General features: G+C 43.7%; 1 protein-coding gene across 7 annotated transcripts in view; it reads left to right on the top strand.

Moving 5' to 3' along the window:
• Window positions 1-22,956, top strand: part of arhgef1 (Rho guanine nucleotide exchange factor (GEF) 1) — a 32,096-nt gene that overhangs the window by 6,884 nt on the left and 2,256 nt on the right. Inside the window, exons 2-29 of one of the 7 annotated variants that reach the window (XM_019896093.1) lie at window positions 6,820-7,017; window positions 7,846-7,944; window positions 9,052-9,094; window positions 9,180-9,426; window positions 11,910-11,939; window positions 13,067-13,178; window positions 13,259-13,334; window positions 13,415-13,444; window positions 14,335-14,544; window positions 14,642-14,783; window positions 16,184-16,195; window positions 17,333-17,476; window positions 17,886-18,079; window positions 18,322-18,468; window positions 18,553-18,635; window positions 19,029-19,154; window positions 19,233-19,347; window positions 19,523-19,623; window positions 19,696-19,770; window positions 20,212-20,287; window positions 20,420-20,587; window positions 20,804-20,891; window positions 21,069-21,173; window positions 21,296-21,348; window positions 21,430-21,573; window positions 21,644-21,745; window positions 22,114-22,286; window positions 22,534-22,638. In XM_019896093.1, coding sequence (XP_019751652.1) covers window positions 6,856-7,017; window positions 7,846-7,944; window positions 9,052-9,094; window positions 9,180-9,426; window positions 11,910-11,939; window positions 13,067-13,178; window positions 13,259-13,334; window positions 13,415-13,444; window positions 14,335-14,544; window positions 14,642-14,783; window positions 16,184-16,195; window positions 17,333-17,476; window positions 17,886-18,079; window positions 18,322-18,468; window positions 18,553-18,635; window positions 19,029-19,154; window positions 19,233-19,347; window positions 19,523-19,623; window positions 19,696-19,770; window positions 20,212-20,287; window positions 20,420-20,587; window positions 20,804-20,891; window positions 21,069-21,173; window positions 21,296-21,348; window positions 21,430-21,573; window positions 21,644-21,745; window positions 22,114-22,286; window positions 22,534-22,608 — 3,132 coding nt within the window. In that variant the 5' untranslated portion in view covers window positions 6,820-6,855 and the 3' untranslated portion in view covers window positions 22,609-22,638. Of the gene's footprint in view, window positions 1-6,819; window positions 7,018-7,845; window positions 7,945-9,051; window positions 9,095-9,179; window positions 9,427-11,011; window positions 11,842-11,909; window positions 11,940-13,066; window positions 13,179-13,258; window positions 13,335-13,414; window positions 13,445-14,334; window positions 14,545-14,641; window positions 14,784-16,183; window positions 16,196-17,332; window positions 17,477-17,885; window positions 18,080-18,321; window positions 18,469-18,552; window positions 18,636-19,028; window positions 19,155-19,232; window positions 19,348-19,522; window positions 19,624-19,695; window positions 19,771-20,211; window positions 20,288-20,419; window positions 20,588-20,803; window positions 20,892-21,068; window positions 21,174-21,295; window positions 21,349-21,429; window positions 21,574-21,643; window positions 21,746-22,113; window positions 22,287-22,533; window positions 22,639-22,956 lie in introns of those variants that run through there. The other 6 variants (XM_019896096.1, XM_019896095.1, XM_019896097.1 and 3 more) reach the window with 6 other exon arrangements.

Genomic DNA, 22,956 nt, shown 5'->3' on the forward strand with positions numbered 1-22,956 from the left:
TTTTTTCCTTTATTGGCCCTCGAAAAAAAGTTTGCACACCGCTGATTTCGTGTGATGAGGCTCCACTGTATGTCGGTTTTGCTGCTTGAGGCCACACGGTGCTTCTTCTTTTGTTCGTCAGCGGGTTTTGTTGCCGTGTCACCTTCCTGTGCCGCTTCCTCATGTCAGTGCAAAGGCCAGCTCTCATGCTTACACTCTTACACCTTTTTTTCCCTCCACCTCCTTCCATTCCTCCTGTCTGGCTTTCCCTTTCTCCCATCTGATGGCGCTAGGAGGAAATTCTCTGATAGCTTCCTCAGGAAATTACGCCCACTTCCTGTCTGTGCGCCTTACCACCTTCCACTCCCCCAGTGCTGTTCTCTCTCTTTCTCTGTAAATCTTGTGTGTGTGTGTGTGTGTGTGTGTGTGTGTGTGTGCTGTTGGGAATCCCCCCTTACTGGTGGCTAATGAGCCCATGCGGCCGGATGAGCACGGCAAGTACACGGCAGCCATTAGCCGTCGTGACCACCGGGCTATTTTTGTGCCACCACCCTTGTTGAGTACAAGAGGACAGGAAGTGGGCTCCATTGTGAGCGCCTGTAAGAGGAGAGCGATGACCCGACATGTCGATGGGCCAGGTGCACCTGGGAATGCTTCCATGGGCAACATTTTTTGATTTGATGCTTAAAAGAAAGACCACTTTTAGCTGTCCTAAGTTTGATGCTAGACATGAGACTTACACGGTGCCTTAGCTAGTTTAATTGCTTATCAAATCGGTTTTCACCCATTGAAGTGAAAAACAAAAATATGTTCTTGCATAAGAAAAAAAAAATGCCATGCTAATATTGTACGTCAGATTAAAAAGAAATGATGAAATTGAATATTAATACATTCAACCGTTAGTGCTTCATGACTTAATGTTGCAATCCAATTCATTGTGCTGCTCCAGCTGATGTGCCCGCCTTGTCACTCCAGTCTTATGTTACGGTTGACAAATTTTCCTCGTTTGATGTTTAGTTTGACAGCAAACCTCAAATCCGCGCGGCATTTAGCATGTTGAAACCTCTTGTTTGAAGAATTGTTCACTGTCTACCAAAAACCGCTGCCCGCTGTGAAGTGACTCGAGTTGACTGCCGACACACATGACTTCTCATATTTTGAAAAACTCGTTAGTTGGGTCACTCGTATCTCCGCCGTACTTGGCACATTACACATGCAGGAAGCGGATGTGTATCAATATTATAAGTACATTTTTCACCGTGGTAGAGTTTGTAGAACCTTCAAGATGTCAAATTAATTTGTATAGCCTTTGTTCCATTGCTTCCTAAGTGATGTTGGACTGCGGCCTGGAGGACGGAGGAATGCTGCATTAAAGACCAGTTGTTTCACACACAGACACACACACTCTCACACACACACACACACACACACACACACACACACACACACACACACATACATATGCACACGCTCTCTCTGGCTCCCCACAATCACATTGGAATGGCCCCCTCCCACATACGTGGCGAGTCTTAACTCTAAAACACACACACACACACACACACACACACACACACACACACACACACACACACACACACACACACACACACAGAAGCACATACGCTTGATGGCTATCATTAGATTGATGCCACCTGACACTTACTAAGAACTGGAATGTGTTAGGCGGGAGAGCAGCAAAACTATCCCCTCCTCTCCCGCTACCTCGTAGAAACCTCCGATAAGCCAGACCTTTCTAACTATGCTAAGCTAACGAGGCTAACATTCCCCACTTGCTCCCCTTTGACCTCCACAGCTGACTTGAGCTTCACACTCGGGTCGCCACATGCGTCACACTTGCTCACTTTTGACACGGCGTTGTACAGCCGTCGGACTTCAGCTCAGCGAGCTCCAAAAACATTGGCTTGCGTGGTGTGCGTCTTTTTTTGGGGGTGGGGGACCAAAACACACAGAGTATGCGCTAGGGTAGTTAGTGTGTGTAACAGTCACAGGAAAAAATGAAGTGGCGTGAATGGCAAACATCATGACGTGTTTCTTTGTTGTATCTTAAATCATTATTTGATAGTCTGTGTTTTTATTGTTTTATAGTTTGAGGTGTCATAAAAGCAAAACGTGAAGTTGGTGAAACAACTAATGCTCATCACGAAAGAATGGTTAAAAAAATATATATAAAATGATCTGGTGAAAAGAGAGTCTTCACTTTATTTTTTTGAGGCCATTCCCGCCGTCCCGTTCACCACTCGAAGCTGTCCAAAATGAACGAACAATGACCAATAACAAATATGTGCCGCAACAATACGCACCTCAAATGACTAAGCAGGGAGTGTGTGGCTGTGCGAGCAGTCACACCGGTCAGAATCGGTTAAGTAAGCCAGTAAAAGACCGCTTCAACCAACATTGAGCCAACAAATTAAAGTGGAATTAAAAACGGTGGGTTCAGACAAACGCAAATGGCTAGCTAACATTTAGCTTAGCATACACAGCCTATACTGTACTGTACATGCGTACATCTACATTTACGGTATGTTTTCAGACTGCTGTGCTAAAATATCTTGTTTGTTGTTTGGGCAGCTGAATGAAGCCATAACCATGTGCTCGCCCCCTGGTGGTTGGCTGACTTATAGGGAGGAAAAAGTGCTTGATTCAATCAATATGCTGCACAGCCCAAATTTTAAATGTCACTATCAAGTTCATATCATATGTCATATCATCCTTAGCACTTCAGCTGTCAACTGTTCCGTTGCGCTTGGAGAGTGTCATGTACGTCTCTACGGCGTTATTGTTTGGCCTTGGTGGCGTGGGCGGCGTTTGATTTAGTTTGGTTAACCCTACCCACGCGAGCGGCTCCAAAACTACCCGCAAGCGCACTGCGAGTGACCACGAATGAATGAACGCATTCTTCCTCTCCCTCGCTCGGTCGATGGCTCGGTTTCGCCCTCATCCTGCTCAGTCCAAGCTTTGTTGCAAAAGAACTCCCTTTCACCCTGAATGGCTTGTCAGCTCTCCTGGCAGCCTGATGAACGCTGCATTCACACGTCGACGCCTTCCTTCCTCGTAAAAAGGAGAGTCTGCACGTTGAGTACAGTCCGGTCGCAGATGCTGCTGATTGAATTTCACCACCGTTTTCCCCTGCGGGAAATCATGCCCATAGCAGTAGATGATCTTTCTTAAATGTTAATTTTTTTCAGGGGGTGGGGGGGTTCTGTTTATGTGGTCCAATGAATTGCTTGTGCATGACGGTGTTGCTGTTTTAATGCACGTCAGATTTCAGATCTTGTATCTGACAAGGAAGTGTCTGCCTGTGTCGATAATGAGAGCCATTTCATTGCATGGCTTCAAAGCTTCCATTGTACGTGTTCACGCAGGTTTCCTCTCAATATTTTCGTAATTTGACAACTTTCATCTTTTTCATTTTACCGTCAAATTAAAAGGTCATCGCCAAATTCTCACATATCCTGAAATTAACACTTTAAAAAATGTACGACCGTTTTGAGCACTTTTGCTCAAAAATTTGCAAAATTCACTCATTGTGATTGTAATTTTTTTGCGGTGCAGTTGTGTGACTTTTGTCCATATCCATGTACGCATCTGCTCCAAAACACCGGTTGTTTTTTTTTCCTGTTTAGTCTGCATCACCTTCCCCTTGCTTATTACTCAAGCTTCCAACAACACAAAGCTCTTACATCAGGAGTACAAAATCAGCTGCGAACCACTTGGGGAGTCATTTTTGCCGTGGCATGATACATTTCCGTCTTGTGTGATGTTTGCAAGGATGTTCGTGTAATTGTGCATTTCACGACGCAGTTTACACTACACAGCTGTACATTTAGCCTGTACATTTGACCTTTTTTTTTTTTTTGTAGATTGAAGCACATTGCCTTGCAATTTATTGCCAATTTTACAACCAGTTGTCTACTTTTTAGGAGCAGATTTACAAGTTGTGGATTCATTTTTCTACACATGTATGAGTTTGGGCAACTTTTAAAATGTTTTATAGATTGAATCGTCTTGCTTTGCAATTTTAGGAAGTTTGCGTCCAGATTTACAAACTCAAAAATGTGATGACCAATTTTATAAGGAATTGTACGTATGAGTTTAACGACCAATTTGGAAAAAATATCGACTGACCATTTTGACAGATTTTGCTCCAAATTTCATTTCAAATGTAATAAATTACACAAGTATTTATTTATATATTTACTTATTTACCTATTTATTTATTTGATGAATTGCCCTGCTTTGTAATTTTGCAGCTAATTTTACTCATTTTACAACCAACATTACAAATTACATAACCAGATGTATTGATCAACCATTTTTACGATTGTGCAATTTTTAATTCAGATTGGTTTTTTTTTCTTCCCTATTTAGGCTGCATGACCCTCCCTTGTTAGTCAGTGTGCCGGCAACACAGTGCTCTTACACAATGAGCGCTTAATGAGCTGGAACCACTTGGGAAGTCATTTATAAGGCAAACACACACTCGGCCCGCAGTCTCTTGACCTTACCACAAAAGGCTCGTCTCGCTCGGCCCGTGGCCTGCGTCGGCAGCCCACGCATATCGCGTAACCGCACTGAACGATGACCTCGGTGTGCAATTAAAATGAGATAATTCAACTGCGGAAGAGAGTCAGCCGTAATGACGCCGCTTCGTTCCCGTAAGGAGTTGGCGTTCCTCGTTCCGTTCACTCCTCTGTGAGGTAGTTGAAGTAGTGTTGTTCCGCGTGCCGAATTGACAGGCGCTGCCTTTAGAGGAGTCTGTCACCCTCGGCTGTTTTTTAGCGAGACACTGAATGAAACAGGAGTATAATTGTAAATATATTGAGACCAGCGTTGTGTTCGATAGAGTAGAAAGCTTCCATTATTCAGTGATTCCAGCCGAAAATTGGATGGAAAAGAAGGCATCATGCAGTCACCCACAAGCCAAAATTTTGCAGGCACTCTGCTGGAGAAGAACCTAATTAGCCTTCCTCTGTGGGAAAAAAAAAAAAATATATATATATGTATATACACCCTCAAGCTCATTATTTAAACCATTGCCAAATGTGAATTTTTATTTGTTGAGTGAGTATACGCTGACTGGAAATTACATACCCAGAAAAAAAGTGCCAAATGATGTTAAGAAGTTGTGTTATCGAGATTTATTTTTCTAAATATTCACCATTGTTGTCTCTTTACATGACAGTTTGACACTTCTGTCACTTCCAACAAAAAGAGACATAAAAAGTCTACACATTCAAATGCTGTTTTTGTTATCTATATACATATATACAACCAAGATACTCTACAGCAAAACCTTTTCCCACCAGTAATGTGACCTATAATTTGTAAACTCGATTGGGAAAAGGAAAATCTTTTCAAGAGGGGACCTGCCAACATTTGAAGTGCATGGGATTCGTTAATTCCAAACACAGCCACAGCCTCCGTTGAAGAGGGTGTGCACACTTATACAACCACATTTGAGTTGTTTATTTTTACTTCCCGTCCTCTTGAAAAGATTAAAACTTTTTTTTCAATTGAGTTGTAGTGGTGGAAAATCTTTTGAAATGATTATCTCAACCTTGTTTTTTTTTTGTTAGTTTTTTTTTTTTTTTTTTTTTTACCAAACCTGGCATTTGAACTGAGTGTGCAGACTTTTTATATCCACTTTGATTCACATTATGAATTTATGTCTATTGTCGTTTTCATTCAAACAATCCCATTAAATTATTGAGCAGGTGCTTTTGACTCACCTGCCGTCAAAATGAGAATAGCCCATATATATATATATATATATGGAAAGATGGGTGGAATGGGGGCTACACCTCAATTGGCATGAGAGCGGTTGAGGGGGTTCATGCTCGAGGGCAGGCATGTCTAACCCCAGTGCTTGAGGGTCCCTCTCCGGCCTGTTTTAAAATGTCTCCCGAATATTTTGGGTTTTAAATGGGCTTTCTCTTGTATTTCGCTTTTCTACCTGAGGTACTCCAAGTGCATTCATTTTCCCTCCGGACGATGCAGCGTCAGGATGAACCGAGGGTTCAGACATCATCACCGGGGGTTGAGGATGAAACCCACAACCTTTGGGTTGGACCCATGCCGCCCAAGCTTTTGAAGTAACTGCGGCAGGGCCAGCAGTTTCAGCTCTTTCTCTCGCCACTGATCTCACCAAGCTAGTTTTTTTACTGTATGCAATATTACCTCATTTATCCACTCTGGGGCGGCCCGGTGACGAGTGGTTAGCGCGTCGACTTCGCAGTGCAGAGGTCGTGAGTTCAAACCCGGCTCCGACCTTCCTGTGTGGAGTTTGCATGTTCTCCCCATGCCTGCGTGGGTTTTCTCAGGGTACTCCGGTTTCCTCCCACATTCTAAAAACATGCATGGCAGGCTGATTGGACACTCGAAATTGTCCCTAGGTGTGAGTGTGAGCGTGGTTGGTTGTTTGTCTCTGTGTGCTCTGTGACTGGCTGGCAACCGGCTCAGGGTGTCCCCTGCCTACTGCCTGAAGACGGCTGGGATAGGCTCCAGCACGCCCCGCGACCCCTGGGAGGATAACGCGGATCAGAAAATGGATGGATGGCCGGATGGATTATCCACCCTTGCACTAGATGAACTAAAAAAAAGTAGCGACTAAATATTGATATTATTTCAGGTCTTTTTGCACTGGTGCATCCAACTTTTTTTCTCTGGTGCAACAGTACAAAAGTTATGTGCACCCTAATTTTTGCATCACAGCCCTTTCAACACCACAGTTTTGTAGGTTCACTCCTAATGTATGTGTGTGTGTGTGTGTGTGTGTGTGTGTGTGTGTGTGTGTGTGTGTGTGTGTGTGTGTGTGTGTGGCAGGGCGCGTTTAGGGCTCAGTGCTCGGACGCAGCCATGAATATCATCGGGGCCGAGGACGAGGATTTTGAGAACGACCTGAACGAGGTGGTGGACGAGCAGTGCATTTTCAGCAGCATTGAAATGCTGAAGGAGCGGCCCGCCCACCTGCTGGTCTTCATGCAGCACGTCATCCTCCAGTTTGACCCGGCGCCGCTGGTGAGACGCCACCACGCTATGCTCACTTTCACTTTTGGCTTCAGATTTAGAAGCGGGTGGATACAGTTTATGAACATTTTTTTGTTTTTTTTCCAGATTTAGATTTTTTTTTTCTTTACAAATGAAACTATTTGCACCCATTCTGAAACATTTTCCATATTACAAGATTTCTACAAATGCCACACTAATGGTAATTTCTACACCTTTGAATAATTTTACGATTTCCATTTTGTAATTGTACCATCAATTATTACAAATTTCAACTAAAATTTCGACAAATTTCACCTCAACTTTCGCCACAATTTTTTTAAAAACAAATTTTCCATCAATTTTGATAAATTTTACCTCAATTTGAGTCATGATTTGTAATTGTTTTTTGACTTGCCTCGTCAGGTGTTTTTTATTTTTTTTTTCATGTTTTCAACTTTCTTAACACAAATGTTCCCTCCAATTTAAAACCATTCTAATCATCTAATGAGTGATGATTTCAACCGGCCCAAGAACTCTTCAATGTCTGCGCGTAAATGATAACAAACTACAGCTGTTGCCCGCTGGCATGCAGTTATCTATTCGCACAGGAATACACCACCCTCCTTTGGTGCACTTTTTTTTTTTTTTTGCCACAGACGCTTGCAAACGCACCAGTAACACTCCCATTCGCTCCGACACCCTGGCTCCTTGAAACGCACCACTTCCCCTTTCTCACGGTGGCTAACGTGAAGACACGCTGGTTTAGTGGAATGCTTTGTCATCGTAACTCGTGTTCATGCGTTTTGAATGTGTTTCCACAATCCACACAAACCATCGTCACCGTGTGTCCTCTCTCAGCTTTGTTATCTCCACGCCGACCTCCTGAAGAACCTCAATGCCAAAGAAACCAAGAAGCAGTTTGTGGAGTTCCACAACACCTTCTTGGACAAGGGTGCAGTAAGTAGGAAAAGGATTCGGGATCCTTTGTCGCTCGCCGAACTAAGCTCCTGTGAGGTACAAAGTTATTATCGGCAACGAATACTCCTGAAAGAACTAAAACTAAAATTTGAGAAAAAAAAATTGGTTCGAGAATTAAGGGGAAAAAAAATAAACTTCTGAAAAGTCATGATGTGTTTATAAAATTAATTAAGCTATATAAATTATTGCCAAAATATCTTTAGTTTTCATCCTTGCAAATTAACATCATACGTGAGCTTTCGAGTTTGATTTTAAATGCCTTAATTTTTGTGTTGCAGCACATCCACAAAGAAGAAAGAAGCTCAAACAGTCGTTTGAGAATTGTAGTTTACATTATGACGCAATACTTACCGGTTTTTACTTTTTTTTTTTTTTTTTTAACAGGCATTCGACAAATCCTCCATGTATTAAAAAACTAAAACTAAAACTAATAAAAACTTATCTAAAACAGAACCTTTTCATAACAAGAAAAACTAATAAAAAAACAAACCTGCTCCTAAAAAAACTAAATGAATTGAAAAAGCAAAAGTCAAAATGAAATAAAAACTAAGTACAATGAAAAATGTCAGACTATTATAAAAACAACATCACATTTGAGGACATGATGTCACTTTGCTTAGCCATACAATTTTCTTAATTGAAACGTAGAAAAAATCTTTTTTTTTTTTCTTTTTTTTTTTTAGGGGGGGTGGTTCTGAACGGATTAATGGCATTCATACAATTAATTTCAATGTGGGGGGAATAAATAAATTGAGTTAAGAGCTGAATCACAGACTGAATTAAATTTGTCAATCAGGGTACCACTGTGTGTATTCTTGCAATAAAAAAAATGACATTTTCCAGTACATGTTCCCTTTAAAGTGCAGTAGAGTTAGCTTCACCTTTATGCACATGCGGTATATCTATGAGACCTGACAACTTCCTGTTAGGATCGTGAGAAAACCAGGCTTGTTCTTTTTTTCAACTACCATTCTTTTCCTGATTGGACTTCAACCTTCACCTAGTGACAACTCAAAGGTCATTTGTAGTGTTGAAGAGACCCCTTGTGGTCATGTTGAGTCACTGCCAACTGTGTTGTCATTGCAGATCCTCAGAGTCACAGTACCTCCTGTCATAGCCACTGAACTGGGTAAGCAGCGCTCATTTGTGTAAATTCTTTTTATTATTATTATTTTTTTTTAAATATCGCAAACAATGTGCCGACTCCGCCTCAGACCGGATGCGCCTGGACATGCTGTCGGAAGACGTCCAAAGACGCTTTGCGTACGAGGTCCAGTTGGAGCAGGCAGCCGAGGTGGCCAAGCAGCTGGAGGACTTCCGGAAAAAGCGCAAGATGGGGATGACGCCCAACGAGGCGGAGCTGATCGATGTGGAGAGCCACTACCCCACCGACCGCATCCCCTTGGAAATGAAGGAGAAGTCGGTCGCCGAGAACCTGCTGGACAAGATGTCTGAGACGCAGTGAGTGCCACAAATCCCTTTCAGTCTTCAAAAAAGCAATACCCCAAAAATACCCCACCCCCCCCAAAAAAATGTCATGTGTAATTTAAGTAACGGGAAAATCGCAATCTCTAATACTGTACTTGATCCAAATTCACCATAGTAAGCATAATTAACTGCAATTAAAAAGAATCAAAAGTTGTTTGACTGCATCAACTGAATGACCACTGTGCTGCTACTTCTGGTGCGCCCATCATACTGTATGTTGAGATGTTTCAACTCCTCCCAGCTTATCAGTACAGCACTAATATTAGTTTTTCTTCACAGAGAATAAATAATATCTGACTGAGTAATGGCATTTATTTTCTGTATATGTTGCTTCGGGGCATCTCTCCAATAAAAGACAATTTGATACAGTACCTATTTGATACATGATGTACAATACGGTAAAGACTCTCCAAAACCCAAGACACTGTGCGTCTCTGATATGAGACCAATTCATAAGTGTCGGGCGATACGAATGGAGGATAGTCCATTTTAAACGCGATTCCATTTGCTTGAATCAAACTGATTTTCCGGTTCAAATCAGTTTTCGTTACCCCACAAGTGTTGCTGCAAAAAAAAAAATCATCCTAACGAGTCAAGCCACTCGTATCTCAAGGCACCACTGTACTCACTAGATGATTTGATATGGAGAATAAAAACAAATCACTTCAGTGGCACGTGTACTTGCTCATGAGGCGAAAAATCTCCTACTTTGGATTAACAACCCCGCTTTCATTTTTATAGTATTTAAAACAAACAATAGCACAAAGCCAGAAATGAAAGTCCAGACTTTGCCTTAATCTGTTGCCTTAAATTTTTGCGCCGCAATCAGCGGGTCACAATCAGCGGGTCACATGACGAGCATTATGAAACGTGTTTCACAGTGGATTTAAGATGGGAGGGGGTTACATGCTGCGGGCGACATGCGGTGCCACGCTGGCAGGAAAACTCTGGAGCTGGCATGCGGCCAGCGGGAGGCAGAGCAGGCTGGGCCACCGTTTCCAAACGAGTGTTAGCAAAGAAAACAACCACTAGTCTCCTAAAAGAGAAAAGGCTTCATTTTAGGAGGATCAAGACTTTTTTTTTTTTCCCACAAGGGGAAGTGACGGAATGATAGCAGAGTAGGCGTTTATTGCAAAGTATTTAGTCAACATTTTGGAGCCTCGGGATAACTTTAGGACTCTCAATCTAGAAAATGCTTTTTCTTTTTTCCTCACAATATACTTTATTCTTGTAAAAATTGAGACCTCAATCTCGGGAAAAAATACGATATTTAATCTTGAAAATATATTACAATTTTCTTGAAAATGTACAACTTTATTCTCTGAAAATTTGTACTTTAATTATCAAAATGTACAACTTTGAATTTCGAAAATATTTTCCCAGAAAATAGCGGGGGGGGGTGGGTCCTTCAAATTCATTCTTGTCAACATTGCGACTTTAACCTTGAAAATATTGCTCTTTTATTCATCGAAAAAAAAAAGACTTTTAATCTTGAAAATGTCTTTTTTCTATTCATCTGGAAAATGCATGACTAATTTCCCAGAAAATGTGATGGTTTTTTTTCTCAAAAATCGAACACTACGACTTCAATCCTTTAGTGTAATATCTTTTACTTTTCAGCGCGACCCTCTAACTCCTGTGTAAAAGAAATGAAAGGGCGAGAGTGGAGCTTTCAGGTATCCTTGTAGCCCCCTTATATTCACGTAGGGAGGGGGCCCACGTGCACAAGTAGCAATGGGGGGGGGGAATGTCTGACAAGGACAATCAAATGGTTGCCTCATCTGACAAGCGAGTCTGTTTTGCCTCGCACGCTTGCACCCGCTCACCCCTCTCCCACCTCCTGGCGGCAGTAACGAGCGTTTGATTGGCTCGCACAGGGAAATCCCAAGGAAAGCCCTCCTCCCTCCCTTCCGCCCCTTCGTGTTGACAACAAGACACAAGTGTCGTGTTTCCGCTGTCTTGCCTTCATATTGCATCAGCCAGACCAAAAAAAAAAAAAGAAAGCTTAAATAGTGTTTGGGCTCCCCCGGCAACATTCCGACCTCGCAATCCTACACGAGACACATACCTCACTCAAATTTTGCTTTCCTGAAAATTTAGTCGACGTTTGGCATTTGAAGTTACTTTTTTTGCATTTGTTCATCAGATTACAGTGCAGCTTTGTATGCATTGGTCACTTTTTTGATTTTCTTTTTTTTCTTTTTTTTTTCTTTTGGAAATTAGAATATGTTCAATAGCTTGAGCTGGGAACAAAACAACACTTCAGTCCGCTTTGATTTGGATCACGACAGGCGCGATCGCTTTAAGTTCCACCGGCCCAAAAGACAAATTTTGTTGTTATTACTCAGTCGCACACGAGAGAGGAAACATGCCACTTAAAAGCAAGAGGTGAGTCTGCTTGAAAAAACAAATAATAATAAATGAGCTCAACAAACTGCATTTTCTTCTCTTTTCAGACCAACTATTGTCTCAGATGAGGAGAAATGGTGAGTTGAATATGTTTTGCCAGAACTTCATTGTCGTTTTGGAGAGGAGGATTTGTGTGCTGTTGTTAAACTTAGCTGAGGTCAAATTACAGCTAGAGTACACACAAAAAAAAAATCCTTGCTCATTATTTCATGTCCTCATGCATGCAAAAAAAAAAAAAAGACATTTTTTTCAAAGGAGCTGCATCGCAAGTTGACAATAACAAAAGTTGTGTGCATTGATACGACATTCTATACGAGACAAGAATGATTTCATTGTTTGCGGGCCCTTCCGATTTCTCCTCCAATTTCAGTCATTTTGTCTCCTCCTCAGCAACGTCATCACATCTGTTGCTAAATCCAGATGTGCGGGGTACACACAGAAATAAGACTTGATGCTCTTATGACTTATAGTCAGAATTTTTTTTTTCCGCAAAAAAGAAAATAATAATAAAAATAAATATGATAGATGAACATGTCTGTGACATGCTTTTTGCAAACTACCCCAATGCTCAAGAATATTCAATAGGCTGTATGTAAAAATGTTAACATTTTTAAAAATGAAGACCTTCACCTCGTAAACACCGTACCCCGAATAGACGCCTCCTATTCTGGCAAACAGCATAAGTTTCCCAAATGCGATTAGCTCATCCATCCAGGCAACCATCCACCTACTGAGCTGTCCGTCCACCCATCCGACCACTCACCCCATCCAGCCACCAATCCATTCATCCATTAACTCAGCGGTGTCAAACTCATTTTTATCGTGGGCCACATTTTAGTAACCGTTTCCCTTGGAAGGCCGTTATGACTGAAACCAAATAAAAATAAATAAATAATAACAGTTTATTCAACTGTTGTTTAAGTTACTGTAATGAGGGACCAACCACCCAACACATCCACTGTCCATCCATCCATCAACCCATGCATCCATTCACTCGTCCTTTCAACCCGACTGTTTTGTCACCTTCTCACTCACCGATCCATCAGGCCACCTCCCCTCCATCATCAACGCCTCCACCAACCCGACCCCCCAATCTCTAATTCCCCCATGCATAAACCCACCCGCCCATCTACTATCCATCGACTTATCCAACCCATCTCTCCAGATGTGATGTTAACTGCTTTCAATGTTGCGTGTTTTGTAGCCAGTCCATCTTTTCGGCAGTGGCCTACGTCATGAAGCACCTGGGGGTTAAGACCAGGGCGGTGGACAGCAAGAAGTCCCGAGGGGGCTTCTTCCGCAGTAAGCTGGTCAAGGTAAAGGCAGGCCAGCACCTTTTTCGCCCTTCACGATTCGTGTCCTTCCTTTTCCTTCTCATTGCATCCTCTTTCCTCAGAACAAGAAGGACGAGTCCACAAAGACCAAGCCCAGAGGCGGCTTCCCCGGGATCCCAAGCTGGATTGCTGGCAACCGTACGTAATTGCTACTTGGCCCACGGCCCCCGTTAATGAACCGTTCCGTTCCGTCAATGACCGTTTCTCTCCTGTTACAGCTGAGGTCAAACCTAAAATGGAAGCCGAAGGTACAAGTCTTCCCGAGTGCTCGCTCCCACTTCACCCCCTTATCTATACAGTGAACCCCCGTTTATATCATGGAGGATACCGTTGCACTCCTGATAACATTATTTTCTGTATAATTGCTTATGTATATTAATCTTGTTAGCAACCTTGCACTTACAAAAACACAAACAAGTTTGCCCCCCGAAAAATAAACCACAATGCAAGAAAACGATTTCCAGGCAAAATGTTTTGTCCCCTAAAATTGACTTGAAAATGCCCTCGGGCTCGCTTGCAAACCCAGAAAACAGGAGAGATGTGATTTTCGCAATGCGAGCCTCAGAGCATCTTGAAGCTTAGCCGACCCCAGAGGGCGATATAAGGCCAAAATGGTCGTCCCTTGAGATGGACGAAAAAGGACCAGTGGGGGCACATAGAACATAATACTGAAAGCACATTATATCCCCCCCCCCACACCCCTAAACACCACACCGTATAATTTTGTCTAACGTCAGGACTCAAAGAACATTGTTGAAAACGTAAAATTTTAGCAAACGAAAGTCAACTTGTGTAATGCAAATATAAAAAGTGAAAAGCTGTAGACAGGCTAACGTGAATGAGCATACAAAAACAATGGGATATCTTGAAACGTCAAATAAAGTGGGGGCGCGAACAATGACCTGGGGGTTCACTGTAGACAAAAGTTAGACCCTACTAATGACCCCACGAGCATGTCTGCATGTCCCCAATCACACTCGGTTTTATTCACTTGATTGAGTGCTTGGTTGGTTGTAGGCTGAGTTGCGCACCCTCAACTAACCCCCGTCCCATTTCCTCGTTTTCACTAAACAGGGTGCATGATGGTGGTCTCCTCACTCCCAACATCCTAACTTGGCCCTCTTCCACTGTTTTCTAGCGGACAGGGAGAAAGGGAGTCAGGAGCGTAAAGGTCCGACGCCCGTCCGGGGAAACTTCGCCGACCCGACGGCGCCCGCACTCCCCGGCAGGAAGTTGGGATCCGGCTCTGGGGGCGGCGGCTCCGGCCCCTTGCCTTTGGTGGAGATCACCGACGGCTCGGGAAACAACGCCAGCCTGAGCAACAGCCCCGAGGCCCTGCACCCTGATGGTACGTCCGTCCCCACGAGTGGGATTCGTCTCTGGTGAAGCAACATGTGGCTCAGTATCCAAGGCTTATTAATAGATAGCAATATGAAACATTCCAGGGCTCCCCAGCAATCGTCTGGAGCCGCTCATCTTGTCCGAATGGCCTGACGTCTCCCCCGTAGGCCCGGGGGCCTCGCTGGGCGTCGGGGAGCCCTTCTTGGTCAGCGACACCCCCATAGAGGAGAACCCGGAGAAAGACAGGTGAGGACGGAGCATGGAATCTCAATGGCGTCTGTCTCCAGCCAAAGCGTCAGTCCTCAGGCTGAGGATGTCTGTCCCTGCTGTGTGCTAGCTTTTTTTTTTTTTTTTTTTGCCATGCTGTGCCCGCCTCCCTCACTCCGTCGAAAAACCAAAGCGCGCCCCCAATGTCCCTTCCAGCCTTTCACCTCCTGTCTTTAATCCTTTGAATCTCTTGTTTCGTCTTGCCTTCTCCTAATGTTTGAATTTGCACTTTGGTTGCTTTCTTCGCATTGTTTGTGATTCCCTGTAGTGCAGAGATGCAATGTTGTCAGGAATTGTTGCAGTGTGAGCAATTTGCTTCTTGCGTTTGGACTCAAATAAGGGATGACTTGAGCCGAGCCGCAGATGTTGGTTGTTTCTTGCTCGATGGAGAGTGGAACTTGTGAAGTCAGATAAAGTCTTTCTATGCCATGATTGTCCAAACGTTTTCTTCTGATGACTGCATGCAGAAAAATAGAAAGATGCAAGGGGCCACTTTGAATTCTTTTTTTTTTTTTTTTTTTTTTTTAAATTTTAACTTGTTGAACACAGAAAATGTAATCAATCAAGCAAGCAATTCTACATTGTTTATATAATGTAGTCATTTTGAGCAACTGCTGCGTCAAGGCGTTCTGTCAAACAAGAGAAGGCTCATAGGTTTGTTGGGGGGGGGGGGTTGTTGTGTATCCTGCTAGGATAGCTCCTCCACTGAGCAACTGCTGAATCCCATCTCCTCATTCAGAACCAAATCAAGATCAATCAGTATTAAGCTGACCGTGCTTTACGTTACAACCATTCATGTGATTCACTGATTGGACCTTGACACTAAACACAAAGTGGAAAACAACCATTTTTGTTGCTGAAACGGAACAGCTACAAATCTAATGCTTGCCCACCTCCAGCTTTAAAAAAAAAAATATACCCCCCCCAGCTTTAAAAAAAAAAAAAAAAAATATATATATATATATATATATATATATAAGTATATGTATATATTTTATATAGCATTGCAGACCAATCGCACGCAGATTTTTGCGATTCACCTTAGGGCCCATATTAATGACTGTGAAGGAAAAATTGGATAATCAATCGGAAAAATTGTACCGTAGTGATTCCTCCGTACGTTAATTCCATTAGAGATTAAGCAAAGTATGAACTCCACACTTTTGTGTGGAGTTTGTTGTCGCCTGCTTATTTTGTTTGCCTGTTGAAGATGTCTGCATGTCTGGGCGGACGCAGCCCAGTTGACACCCGTCCCCGTTGTGCGTGTGTGTGCATTGCGTGTGTTGCTAGCAAGCCGTATTTGCACCGCGTGGAGTCCGCACTTGTCGCAAGTGTGATTAGTTGAGGTGTTAACGGTGTGGTGTCCCGTGTTTTTACAGACGCAGGACAAGGTGGGCACCTTGACTGAGGCATGGACAATGCTTCACTACACACACACACACACACACACACACACACACACACACACACACACGCTAAGTAGCACAAGCGCAAGTTAAGTATTGTTTTCCTAGAATTAACTTGATTATTGGGTCCAGATATGACGAGTTGATGATACTTTTTTTTTTTTTTTTTGCTGTTATATTTTGCATGCTTTGTGGAACTAAATTATCCCTCTAGGAGATTTGGATATTAGCGTATTAAACATATTATCACATCCATTGAGAAGCATGTATCTCTGAAATTTGTGATGTGTTTCTCTCATCTCGAAAATAACGTTTTGCTCCAAATGGTTTGAGAGCCTTGAATAGTTACATTTATTTAAATGTTTTAAAACTATGAAATAGAAACGTTTCAAATTTTTAGAAAAAAAAGTGAAATTGATTCTGGAAAAACTTGAGTATTTTGTGAGAATAAAAACCAAATACATGTAAAAAAAATATAAACATTAAATTTTAAAAAAGTATAGTAGACCCCTGCTATTATCAGGGGATAGGGATCAGATTTGTTTGCAAATAGCAATAATCTGTAAATAAATGCTATTTTTTTTCATTGCATGACCAAAAAAAAAGTAATTTTGTTCGGGGAAAAAAGGAATAATAACAAGAGATCATGTTTACAAATTCTATGAAAAAAATAATATTGGATGGAACAATATTCCAGAAACATATGATATAAAAATTATCACATTTTTAAAAAAAGGCAAAAATTATGTTTTCAGATTTTTTTTAATATGTATTTTTAATGTATATTAATGTACATGGTATTTCATGCAATTTAGGATGAAAAGTATTTGGAAGTATTGCGTTGAATTTTATGTTGAATGGATCAACGTTTTACTGTGAGTTGGCGATGCATGCATTTCATTGGCCAAAATGAAACCTGGCCTGAACGTGGAATTGTCTAACATCATATTTTTCATTCCTCTGCCATTTCTGATGTCTTTCCTTACTGCCTACATGTCACTTTGCTGCTCTTTATAATTTCTCTGCCTGTATTTTCCCGTCCACATTTTGATATCCTCGTTCCCCGTCTTTTCCCCATCCTCTTGTCCACTTGCGTCCACCCCCCTCCCATCACACCGGCAGTAAGAAGGTCGCGCGTAGCGAGAGCGCTCGCGTGGCCCGCCAGCCGTCACGCCGTCGCGGCTCTTCCCGGGCCAAACAGTCGCGCTCTCGTAGCGACGTGGACCTGCAGCCGCTGTCAGCCGCGGCCACACTCGGCTCCCATTTGTAAGATTGCACAGCAGGGATGGACAGAAGCCTGCATTCAAATAAGTATCATTCACTTGCATTCTTTGGGATAACAACACAAATCACATCAGAAATGTTTAAAAACGTTTCAGAAAGCTTAACAATGTTTCAGAAATTATGAGGATAAAAAATATTTTTTTCGGTCTAAAAAGGGTTGAAGAAAAACTTTTCTACAAAAGAGACAAGTTGAACTTTTTTTTTTCTTCCCCCAGAAGTTTTGGACAAGAATAAATACAGTCGTTTTGTTTTTTTTTTGATTGGAAAATCTTTTTTTGCGGGGAGTTGGGACAAAAATTATAAAGTTGAAACCGCTTGGGATGATTTGAACATTTCCAAATTGTGTGTGAAAAATGTGTGATGGTTGACTTGCTGATGCGTTTTGGGCCAGCAATGAAGGAGCGACAACAGCTGCTTCGGAGGGCTCCGGGTCGTCGCCCGCCAGCCCCGCCCCCCAACCCGAGGAGATGGAGCCGCGCCTGCTGGAGTTCGAGCAGGAGCCGCCCAACTGGAAGGAGCTGGCCTCCCCAGAGGTGCTGTCCAGCCTTAGCAAAAAGGAGACCAAGAGGCAGGAGGTCATCAACGGTGAGACGCTTTCCAGTACAGCGGACAACAGTGTCTTGTGTACAAAGCATGTGGGAGTGGTCGAACAAATTTCACAACTGTTGTTTTGTATGCTCCAGATTTTAGATTATCACGGGTGGGTCAGGAAAATGTCCCTGCGATAAACGGGAGTTCACTGTGGGGAAATCCAAGGAAATTGGTGTCAGAAGCTGCTTCTTTTTTGACAGTATTTCATATTTCTTCCTCCCAATTTCTTCTCGCAGAGTTGTTCGCCACAGAGCACGCCCACGTGCGCATGCTAAGCGTCCTACAGATGGTCTTCTCCAAGCCTCTGGAGCGGGAGGAGCTCCTCACCTCCACCGAGCTGTCAGCCATCTTCCCCAATCTGGACGAGATCATCGAAATGCACTGTGAGCAATTTTAGTTTATTTTGAGAGGAAGCGGAAGTGGGACGCACCGGCTTGAGTTCAAACGGTCTTGTCCTCTTTGTCCAGATCACCTCTACGAGAACCTGAAGAAACTTCGTCTGGAGGATAATTTTATCGTCAAATCTATCAGCACCACTGTTCTCAACAGAGTGAGACCTCATTTATTTATTTTGCCACCTCCCTCCAAACTTTTATTTAATTTTACATGGAGTCTGTTAGTTAAAAAGCACTCTTTTTCAGTTTTATCTGAAAGTCACAAAATTTCGAGTAATTATGTGCTTCAATAGGTAGTAAATTGTTGATTTATTGTCCGCACAAATATTTAATCATACACATAGTGGGCATTTTTTCTATGACTCGGTCCTCATAAAAATGCTCCAATACTATGAACTGATACTTTAAGCATTGTCATCGGTGACCTCGCCGATGACAATGCTTAGCTGACTGCAAATGATGCTGTCTTTAAAAGGAATGATGAATGTAAAATGATATATATATTGTATATTATTAATTTTTTTTTTTTTTTTTTGGATGCATTTAAGTTTGAGGGCACGGAAGGGGAATGGTTCCAGAAGCTGACGGCCCGCTTCTGCAGTCACCAGTCCTGGGCCCTGGACCAGATCAAAAGCAGGCAGAAGAAAGAGGCTCGCTTCAATGCCTTCATCCAGGTACGGCTCACGTTCACGAGCGCGACGGCTGGCGGCCATCTTGGGAGTGTGGCTAAAAGGCTGCCGTGGTGACGACAGGAGGCGGAGAGCAAGCCGCAGTGTCGGAGGCTGCAGCTGAAGGACATCATTCCCATCGAGATGCAGAGGCTCACCAAGTATCCGCTGCTCCTGGAAAACATCGCTAAGAACACAGGTGCGTGTGTGCGCGCGCGTGCGCGTAGCAAACCAAACTAGCATTCATGCGTAGTATTTGAGAGGACCTCCAGAGGAGAAATTGCTTGGCAAAAGTGCCTTCTTGTAGCCTCTCCATGGCGTGTGCGGTTGAGCGCTTTCTCTTCGCTTGCGTTGATTGTTGTTGTGCATGGCAGAGGATCCCGGTGAGAAAGAGCGCATCCATCAGAGCGCCGAGTGCTGCCGAAAGATCCTCAACCACGTCAACGAGGAGGTCAAAGACATGGAGAATCTTCTGGTGAGTCATTCGACGCGGTTACCGACTCGCTCGTCAAGTTTAGCTTACTTACGCTCAAACGTGTGTGCGCAGACGCTCAAGGACTACCAGCGGCGATTGGACACGTCAGGACTCAAGCCCAGTAATGAGCTCTATACGGAATATAAGGTACGCGGCCACGTTCTCGGCGCCTGCAACACCACCTGGCGACTGGAAGCGTGTATGCGCGTGCATGTGGAGTTTTTTTATGTGTATTTCCATGGGTGTGTGTCCATGTGTGATTATCCTCATCTGTGTGTAAGTTAGACCCATCGCCAGCCCTGTTTGTAGGTCGGCTATGTTAGCGTGTGTGACCGTGTCTGTGTGTCCACGTGAATATCCGTTTGTGTGTACATGCGTGTTGATGTATGTGAGAGCATTGTGAAAATCCGTGTGTATCGGTAATGTCTATCATAGCATGTGGTGAGAGCATGGTTTTTATGTGTGCGTGTTTGCGGGGGTCCGTCCTTCATCACTGCCTGCAGCTTTCTATTTTAATCATTGTTGTTATTGTTTCCCAAGATGTTTGACCGTCTCACCACTACCCCTTGTCCCCCCCCCCCCCATTAGAACATAGACCTGACGCAGAAGAAGATGCTGTATGAAGGCCCCCTCACTTGGAAGGTCACCAAGGAGAAGGCTGTCGGTGAGTCACACACAAGACGCAGTGTGGCAGTTGGGGTGAGGGGTCGTGGGGGCCCTCATCACTCCAAAGAAAGAGTGTGGCCAAAGAAAAGCAAAAAGGCACATGACGGTTGGGTCGTGTGTCCCTTTTCAGAGGTGCAATGCGTGCTGCTGGGCGACCTGCTGGTGCTCCTGCAGAGGCAGGACGACAAGATGGTACTCAAGTGCCAGAGCAAGAGCATCATCGCCGTGCAGGAGGGCAAGCAGATGCTCAGCCCCATCATCAAGCTCGACTCGGCTTTCCTGCGCGAGGTGGCCACCGGTTAGTCTCACACACGCTTACACGAACAGATAAAGCAGAAGAAGAAGAATCAATGGTCTAAAGGTTTCAGCGGTTTCAGGTTTTGGCGGGGTACAGAGAAAAATAACGTTTTTTTTAAGGAAAAAAATAAAATATTAAATCTGTTCTCAGAATTAAAAAAAAAATTAAAAGAAACAACTGAACATCTCACTTGTAACACGGTGATGGTGGTTGCAGATTTAAAGGCCTTCTACGTGATCTTCACCTGGGACAGCGGCGCGCAGATCTACGAGCTGGTAGCTCAGTCCGTGGGCGAGAGGAAACTGTGAGTGCCTTTTGATGGATAGAAAAATAAATCTGTTGCTGGGTCAAACTGTCACCAGTGTAAAACCTTCACAGTTGACTTTTTTTGTGTGTTGGTTCACTTAATATGCCTTGTTGAAGCTGCTGCTACTTTTCAGTGATGTTCTATAATGCGTGTGTGCGTGTGGTGTGCGCGCAGTTGGACCAATGTGATCAAATCAGCTGTAGATGATCTGAAGAGGAGCGGAGCACCCATGAGGATCACCCTCCCTCCTGGAAGTGGAGCCGGATTTAATCCTTCTGGGTGAGTGTGTGCATGTGTGCGTACGTGTGTGTGTGTTGTATCCATGTGTACTTGTGTTTCCAAGTCCATGTGTATGCACCCCAGATTATGACTCTGTGTGTGTGTGTGTGTGTGTGTCTCAGGCTGAGCGCCCCCCAGAGCCCCACAGAAAATGGCGGTTTGAAGAGTAGTGCTGGTGAGACACAGATTGATAGTCCACCCGCCCATATTGGCATTGTTCGCTCGGTGACTCGCAGTTCAAATGGTGTGTGCGCAGATCGCGATAAGGACGGCTTGAGCGACGACAAGTCATCCGATCCCCGGCACTCTCTGATCGATTTCCTGTCTGACAAAGGCTTCGACCTCCTCGGACACTCCAACAGCTGTCAAGAAAAGATTGCCGCCAACGCCCTGGATGAAGGTGAGTCTCTGGTGTCCCACGTGTCCGTGACATCATCACTTAACAAGCCCCCCAACCCCTCGTGTTTTAGTCATGCTGCTGAAGAGGCTGCTGGTTGGGAGCATCAGCCTTTTGGAGGATGGAGAAAATGGGGAGGAGCCCAGTCTAGAAATGGACAGCTGTCAATCAACAGGTATTTGTTGGTGCCTTGAGATACGGATATCGCAAGTCATCTTTCACCATTGAAACGAATGAAAAGGCCATTAATGAGTTTCAGACTCCCGTCATTGTTTTTTTGACCACATTGCTGTTGACCACAGCTCACATTCCAGACAATCACATGCAACGGCATCAGGCTCTGCCTCTCAAAGCCACATGCAGCCAATTTGCACTGTACTTTTTTTATTGAAATACATTTGTAATGTTTAAAGTGTGTTTTTAAGAAGTGTAATTATATTTAAAGTGCGTGGGAGGAGTCTGGTGCCTTTTGAGAGCTACGTGGAAAGATTTTGAGAACCACTGCGATTTTTCCCGGTGCTAATTGAGCTTCGGCTTACTTAGAAGAAGGCCAGCCGGCGGAGCGCGGCCCCGAGGAGGAGAAAGAAGGCTTCGGCCCCAAGGGGGACACGGAGAGCCTTCCCTCGGAGACTGCCAGCCTGGTGTTGTCCCCGGAGAGGATGGTGGAAGTGTACCGGAGGCTCGCCAGCCTGGAGCAGCAAATCAAGAAACTCCAGGTGATTTGGGGAGAAAAATACCATCTAGGCTCACAATAATAGCAAAATGGCTGACAGGAGCGAAAAAAAAAAAAAAAAAGCATTAAAACGCTGGCTGTTAGTACGCCGCTGAAAATTGCCTGCTGAAATTGGACTTGGGTGGAAATGGCGGTCGAGGTGTGACAAAGAGGATGTAAGAGGTTGCGTTGTGTGAGTGGGTTTGTGCCTCTGAAGGAAGGTGCTATTGATTTGTTTTTGTGCCTTGTAGACGGTGGAAGAGGAACATCACAGGCTACAGGAGGCTTTGTCCAAGTTCTCGTTGGAGGGCGGTGACTTTGCCTAAGATGCCATCACACCACCTGCTGGCCATTAGGTGAGACAATTCGAAAGGCAGGCCTGACAGCAGCATGGCACAAGCATGCCCATATTTGGCGCTAACAGTGAAGTGACAGGAAGTAGCCTGGTTTGGATGTAAAGTAGGCCACAGTAGCGACCAATTTTTATTTATTTTTTTCAACAATTCTCGTTTTATTAAATGTATCCATGTTACACATGTCCATCCATTTACATTTCGCTATGATCATCTATACATCTATACTCCTTAATCACTCCGCCACCACCTCTCTTACTGGCTGCATCGCGTTAAATAATTTTCTAATCGTGTTATTTTAATTGTTATCTAAAAGTGCGG

The sequence above is a fragment of the Hippocampus comes genome, unplaced genomic scaffold, assembly GCF_001891065.2.
Source record: "Hippocampus comes isolate QL1 unplaced genomic scaffold, H_comes_QL1_v1.1 scaffold55, whole genome shotgun sequence".
NCBI lineage: Eukaryota > Metazoa > Chordata > Actinopteri > Syngnathiformes > Syngnathidae > Hippocampus > Hippocampus comes.